Genomic DNA, 7500 nt, shown 5'->3' with positions numbered 1-7500 from the left:
CAGGGCTCCGGGTTCGGTAAATTCGCTCGAACCGAACCGAACCGAACCGAACCGGCGGAACCGTTCCACCACATTATCCTTGACCTCCACCCCCCCCCCCCCCCCACAGCCGGTCCGCGGAAGGGATGACGGGGGGGGGGGGGGGGAAAGGGGCGCAAGGTTGAAATATATTGGTCAAAATGGCAAATCGACCACCTTGCCCCCGTGTGTGCCGTGCTCCGGTTTAATGAGTGCCAGTCGGTCATTGTGGCAGGTTGGCCACCCCTCGAAAAATCCCCCCCTCTATCACCCGGGAAGGTGCCGGATTTATGGCCGCATTATGGATTTATAATAGACCAAAAATCATTCAACAGGGGCCAACAACAGGGGGATGCGGGTGGGATTCGCGGAAAAATTTGGTTGAATTTTTCCGGGCGTCCAAGGAGAGTAACGGACCAACGAACACTCCGTGCCCGGTGGATGGTGGACACACCCGTTGGCCGGATTATACGAATTTATGGTCAGCACGGTTTGATTTGCGGGAAGGATCACCATCACGGCTCTCTCGTGTCTCGGCTGGTGCTCGGTACCGGTGGCCACACAGTTTGGAGCTTAGGTGAGAGATCAGCGGTGCCATTTGCCGTTGGTACGGACTGGACCAGGTACGCGGGACCGGTAATTGAAATGTGAAATCATTAGCACGCTCGTAGCCCACAAACCGCCAGGTGTTCGTGTAGTGTGGCCGGTTTGGAGTTTGAATAAATGGTGCTTCGCAAATACACCTCCGGAGAGGAACCCAGGGCAGGTCATTTTCGGCGTTAATTACGGGGCCAGGCCCCACCGCCTTCCGCAGTGGCTGAGGTTTCTGTGGTTGCTGATATGTGCGCTCGGATCTCTGTGGCTCACTGTGGAAGCTGGAACTGTGTTTCATCCATCAGCAGAGTCGAGCCGAGGGCTTAGAGTTCCCTCTCTTCCCCAAACAGCATTTCAACAAAACACTCCTGGATGTAAATGAGGCAAAGTCCCTCGAGAGATTCGAGGGAATTGTTATTAGGAATAGGGGATCCGAGACCGACGATGGATATTTTATGGGCGTACGGTCATAAAAATGATTGTTGGATCAAACAGGGATTCCCAAAGTAAATGACCAAAACACCAGGACCGCATGGGGACCACGGTACCATTTGTCATGCCCGGGGTTCTGTGGGTTGCAAGTTTGATTCCCCCCCCCCCCCCCCCCACCCGAGAGAAAGTGCTCTAAAAGTACTTAACTGTGTGGGCTCAGTGCCCAATCAGTACCCGTGGCGTACACTAGATCCGGAATGCCCCCGGGGGGGGGGGGGGGCATCAAAACTCTTCAGCACCACTTCTTGGCCGTCAGTTTTGCGCCTTTCACTCGTCGTGTACCCGATTGGGCTCGGATGGATGGAAACATATCACCGAACGGCACAATAAAATTATAACTTTTATCATTAAAGTTGAGCTTTTAATTAGGGCACACAGCACTTGGCTGCCGCCGTCACTGGCTGTCACTGTTGCTTCTTCTGACCAGTGCCCATAAATCCATTACCCTGAATACTTCGTTGACCGTATGTGTGCCTCGAGGCCACGCACACACAGGACACTAACGGATGTGGGAGGGTGGGGTTGGTTGCTCCAAACTTTAATTGGAATTTTTGTGAAATTGAGTGACAATTATCATCGTTGTTCGCCCACAGCACAGCAAAGGAGCACACGGAACGGTCACGCCACCAACAAGCCAACAAGTGCGTTACGTTATGGTCGATGCTTGACGGGGTCTTTGGGGTCTTTTCCCCGGGCCTGTCACCAGCAGGTGACCGTTTGTTGTACTGGGAAACCTGTGCTTGAGTGTGCGTATGATTTATTAATAAAGTTCCCCCCGCGCCCCCCCTACGCCACCTCACCGAAGAATGGCGGAAAATCCTTTCGTTGTAAGCAAACGATGGACGACGATGATGGCCGCGTGTGCAAACGGGGTCCAACAGTTGGTTCACTGTGCCACGATGGTGGCCAACATGGGGACCGTTTGTTACAATTCAAGGGGCGAAACCCCTTTTGCTTTGAGATCGTGAAACCGTTTTGGGCGAACCAGCGGCAGTATGATTGGGACAAGTGTTTTGTGACAGCAGCGGTCAGTGCATGGGGCCCCTTTTCGGTGATTTCGCGCCACGAGATGCTGCGTTGTAACTGATATCGTTTTGGATGTACAGCGAACCAGTTCGCTACTTTGTGAGGAAACAAATGGAGTTGTGCTTTTTTGGGGGGCGTGAGCGGAAATGACCGTGATTCTCGCTTCTTCATTGCAAAAGCGCCTCACTGGTTTGTTCCTTCCTAACGAATGGGGCCACGAATGGGTGTCCCAAGCAAACAGGCAGCCATCAGTTAAAAGGCCCAAAAGAAAACATTTCCTTTTTCCGAACGAGTGTGCCGCGGCTGATGAATGGAAGGTAGGTACCATAAGTTCGGTGGGCCATTCGTTCTGTTTGCACTCACGGCTGGCCATTTTGCTCCAACAACGGCTGCATACATCTCCCAAGCGCCTAGTGAAACCTTCTCGCTCGGGGGCACACACATAGCAAGTGAGAAAGGGCAATTAATTACGTGTGCCGGGTGCTTGATGAGGAAAATTATTTGGAAAATTCAAGTACCTTCAAGCAGACGCCGGTTTTTGGTGCGCGGCCCAGACCGACCGGGGTGCGAAACAGCTGGCCATAAATTTGGCCTCCATTGTAGAAGCTGGCGGGCTTCAGGGTTTGAAAGTTATTCTCGGGGGCTGGCGCCAAGGTTTGTGGTGCACTCGATTCCGCCAGAACCCAGGACGCCCCACGCAGCTTGATCGATATTCGCGTCCAAATGTGCAACCTGCCGCTGGCGCATTGGTACCGTCCAAGGACCTGACCTTTGGTGTGATTTCTAAGCTTTGAAAGACACCCCGGCCACTGTGCACTCGTTGGAAATGGAGTTGTTCCAGTGCTAAAACGAACGAACCTCATCTGGAAGCGTTACGAGATTTTGTCAAATGAAATATGCTCGACGAAGGTTAACGATATACAGGGTGCGCCATTAGGATGTATCCTATTACCATGATAAAAAATAAACCGGAATTTTGAATTTATTCCTCGCGGGCTTATCAATTTTGAATTCTGTTTTTTTTTATTAAGTTGACGGCTCTGTTACTGATGCACATGCCAAGTTTCAGCTTGCCAGCTCTTCATTTACGTTTACAGCAGAGATTTGTTTGCATTGAATTTTTACGTCATGGCGATTTTTAAAATGGATTCAAAACATAAACAACGCTAAAAATTAAATTGAGTGTTCCGACACATTAAAAATGATACAAAAGTGTTATGGTGACAATACTCTATCAAAAACACAGGTGTACCAGTGGTATGAACGCTTTAAAAGTGGTCGTGAGGCTGTTGAGGACGATTGTCGTCCTGGAAGGCCATTGACATCCAAAACTGACGAAAACGTCGATGAAATCCGAAAATTGTTGATCGAAAAGCGCAAATTAACAATAAGGGAGATAGCTGAGACCACCAACATATCATTTGAATCAATCCGCAAAAAAAAACCTGCCTTGGTGGGGTCACAACTCGTGGATTCTCCATGACGATAATGCGCCATCTCATAATGCGTTGATTTTTCGAGAGTTTCTCGTCAAAAACAACACCAATACCATTCAACAACCGGCCAATTAATGTGATATCGTATCATGTGGCTTCTGCGTATTCAATTAACTCAATAAACCACTACCAGGAACTCGTTTTGAGAGTGTGGAGACGATAAAGCAAAATCGCCGGAGGCACTAAAGACTATAACAAAAACTGAGTTCCAGAAAAGTTTTGAGGAGTGGATCAAGCGCTGGCACAAGTGCATTGCATCCGACGGGGACTACTTTGAAGGGGACAATTTGAATTTTGAAGAAAAAACAAGTACTTTTCTTTTTATGACCAAATTCCGGTTTATTTTTGATCATGGTAGTATTTTAAAGTTGAATAACTTTTCCTATTTTTCAGCTGATTTTAAAAATTAAACCAGTTTTATTTAGGTTACTTTATGCCATTTATTGTGCCATACTCAACATATGATATCGATCAAATGATCGCCTTCATTCGACATACAAAAAAGAGGCTCTTTTTCGGGCATTTTACATTGTTTCGACAAGTTGGGGAGTTATTTTGGCAATTTCAGATCTAATATTTGCCCTAAGTTGTTTCATAGTCTTCGTCCTGTTGGCATAAACCTTATTTTGCACATAGAACCACAGAAAATAAGCCAGCGCCGTCACATGCGGCGAACGAGGATTCACCATCCATTGCTCGACCACAGCTTTCACTATTGACCGATTATTTCCTATGTAAAGTGTGACAACTTCAGCCCGCTCTTTTAACGTGAACTGATGCATTACTAAAATGGCATAGAGTGAAGTTTCAGAAACTGTCCTAGTTGTCAAAATCGATTGGAAAATGACAGAGTTACTCAACTTTAAAATAGGATACATCCTGATGGCGTACCCCTGTACTTTATTTATCCTGTCACAAATCAGACTTTTGAGATTCTGAGATCTGTGCTCTCCTCTCCTCACGGTGTACGGTTTAGGCGTGCGTTTCCGAACTGTACCGCCGACTTCCAAGGCTCATCCTCCGATGTCTGATCGAAGTAGAAAGCCGTTGCAGCATTGCGCTCCCGGATCACCTTCGCCAGTGCGGTTGCATCGATCGATCGCAGACACTGGTACAGTTGATCGTTGGTGGTGCACTGGACCAACTCATCAGTCGCTTGACCGGCCCTCGTATAATCCCGCTCAATCTCCTTCACCTACAAGAAGAAAAAGAAGTCAATGTATTTGTCATACCTCCTGGTATTGCATCCTTCGACGACTTACATCCACATCGCCCTCTTCCGTGATCCAACGGAATCCACGCAGTACGCAATCGATAGCGGTTCGATTCGGACACGGTCGCGACTCCTGCTCGCCCCAACTAAACCCATACCGCTGCTCACAGTACTCGACAAAACTCTGGCCAATCTGCTTCACGTGCCCACCGAGCCGCTGGTACGTGACGAGGATCTTGCGCAGATCACCGTGGAAAATGTCCAGTATGTGCTCCTGGTGTACGGCGTAGAACGGTGCGTACTTGGCAAACACCGAGCCACACTCACTGTCCGGCAGTTCACCGGCCAGTAGCTGCCGGGCATCCCCGTACATCTGCTGCATCTCCGGTGAGTCCGGTTCATCGTGGAAGGTGCGAGCCTGCAGCACAAACCGCTCCGGGTCAAACTGACGCCGGACGGGATCGTACAGCCGGAGGCTTTCGCTGACGCACTTCACGTAGCACTGGCTTTCGGGCGATTGATCCGGTTGCCACATAACCCACCGGATCTTCATCTCCATGCTGGCCGACGAATCGTTCAGACAGCGCACGTACGCGTACAGTGTCTGCTCCGGTGTGCGCGGTAACCAGGCGGAACTGGCCTCGAGCGGTACCTCCACCGGACACCCGGCCGGACTGGCGACGCTCGGCGGCAGCGGTACCGCGACCGACACCATCAACCCGATGGCCACACTTTGCAACACAAACACTGGCAGCCCCATTCCTGTGGACTCGTCTCGTTGCTCGCTGTTCGATCAAGACTGATCATCATCATCATCATCGGCCGGCTGGTTAGGCTGCGCCACTGCATCCACTGATAACAAATCGTCCCGTTGACACTCACACTGCGCTGGATGCTGCGTTGAGAAACCAAACTCACCGCATACACCCATACAGCCAGTGCCAGAATGATTGAGCCCTAATCATGAGCTCGATGACGGGCATGATTCTGATTGGGAGCAATGCAAACAACCCTTCAGCGCACGCCTCCGTTCGCGCTCGATTGCCACGGGCGTCTGACCCCCCGGGGAATGGGGCGGATTGTTTGATTGACCAAATCTGTCCGACACGTACATTCCGGCCATCTCCGGCACTGCCAGCACTCGGTCGGTCGGTCGGTCAGCCATGTCTGATTGCTGATAAAGACACGCCACAATCTTGGTTGTTTTTGCTCGACTCTCTCTCTCTCTCTCTCTCTCTCTCTCTCTCTCTCTCTCTCTCTCTCTCTCTCTCTCTCTCTATCTCTCTCTCACTGCTTGCCACTGCCTTCATCCGCCTTGGCTGCTACTGCTGCCGGTTGGTTCTACCAAGAAACGGGCGCTTGGAACTGCACAAAACACATAAATAAATCAATGTGCCATCGGCATACGATTCACTCGGGTCTGTCCGGGGTCGACTGACCGACCGACCGATCGACCACCGGCCAGTCCAACAGACACCATGCTCCAGTAGCCCCGGCAGACCGGCAAGGCAATTTCCGTACGTTGCGGTGAGGTGCGCACGGTTCATTTGCGGTGGTACGCTGTGGGTGCTGACCTTTCCTGCCACCGGGCAGTGAGGATCAGGAAAGAGAGAGAGATGATGTGTGTTTCGGGTTGTTGACAAATGGTACGAAATAGATTTTCAACATTTGCCACGTTCCCCTGCGGCCCTGGACGTGCCCTGGACGTGCGATTCGGGTGAAGTATTCTGTTTTTAATGGAGCCGTACATTACCGAGAACATCCGCTGTGTCGGAGTGATGATGATGTCTAAGTCAACTTTACAAACCGTACAAACAGTTAAGTGAAACCGTAATCCCGTGGGTGCAAATGTAATGTTTAGTAACTGTAAACTAATAAGACAAAGTGTGAGTCAGAAGTTTGAAGGGTGCTTTTAGTTTCCTTTGTGTTCGCTAGCAGAATCTACATTTCAAGGAATAGATCTAGATGGAGTAAATGAATCAATTCATTAACCACTTCCTTGATCGCAATCGATAAACCAGCGAAGCAAGAACCTTTTGTATCTCATAAGTAATTAATTAATTGTCGCGTTCATCTTTCATCAAGACAACGCACCATGCCACAAGTCCATCAAAACGATGACCAAATTCAACGAATAAGGTTTGCAACTGCTTCCTCATACTCCGTAATCGCCGGATCAAGCAGATTGCAGATCGCAATAAGATGCTCCATAGAAAAAAAGATTTGGCTCGAATGAGGATGTGATCCGTGCTACTGAGACTCAATTTAAGTCAAAAGACAAATCGTTCTTCCCAAATGTTATTAAATAGCTGGAGAAGTTAGTTGGAATAATTGTATTACTTTTGAAGCAGATTATGTTGACGAATAATAAAAAAAAAAATCCCTTAAATTTTTGTTTTTATAGTTAGTCTCGGAAGTTGTAAAACGAGCTTATACTTATTTAACAAATTCTTTTTACTAAAAGAAACATTGATGTATATTATGACGATGGCGAGTAATCATAATACGAAATAGAATCCATCATGATTTCAAACTTAAAAATTCCTTGCGAATCCAACTGCTGTTGGTCCAGACAAATCTTAATCATTAGCTGTATTAATCTATTTTTAGCAAGATAACTGTCAATAAGGGAAGTTAAGGGATCTGCTTTTTGAATTGATT

The 7500-nt window shown here is 48.5% G+C and overlaps 2 protein-coding genes across 7 annotated transcripts in view; one reads left to right on the top strand and one right to left on the bottom strand.

Annotated features, from left to right (window-relative positions):
• Positions 1–3959: 3959 nt before the first annotated feature.
• On the bottom strand, positions 3960–5625 carry LOC126575190 (37 kDa salivary gland allergen Aed a 2-like). Its single transcript, XM_050235759.1, has 2 exons — positions 4889–5625; positions 3960–4821 (listed from the first exon to the last, which is right to left on the bottom strand). The coding sequence occupies exons 1-2, from the start codon at positions 5597–5599 to the stop codon at positions 4585–4587; spliced, it is 948 nt and encodes a 315-aa protein (XP_050091716.1). The 5' UTR covers positions 5600–5625; the 3' UTR covers positions 3960–4584.
• Positions 5626–6324: 699 nt separating this feature from the next.
• LOC126578486 (zwei Ig domain protein zig-8) overlaps positions 6325–7500 on the top strand; it is a 137578-nt gene continuing 136402 nt past the window's right edge. For 5 of the 6 annotated variants that reach the window (XM_050241086.1, XM_050241085.1, XM_050241082.1 and 2 more), the window contains exon 1: positions 6325–6656. The gene's annotated coding sequence lies outside the window, so the exon portion shown is untranslated. The remainder of the gene's footprint in view (positions 6657–7500) is intronic. The other variant, XM_050241084.1, reaches the window with a different exon arrangement.

The sequence above is a fragment of the Anopheles aquasalis genome, chromosome 3 (assembly GCF_943734665.1).
Source record: "Anopheles aquasalis chromosome 3, idAnoAquaMG_Q_19, whole genome shotgun sequence".
NCBI lineage: Eukaryota > Metazoa > Arthropoda > Insecta > Diptera > Culicidae > Anopheles > Anopheles aquasalis.
This window is presented reverse-complemented; position numbering and strand designations above follow the sequence as displayed.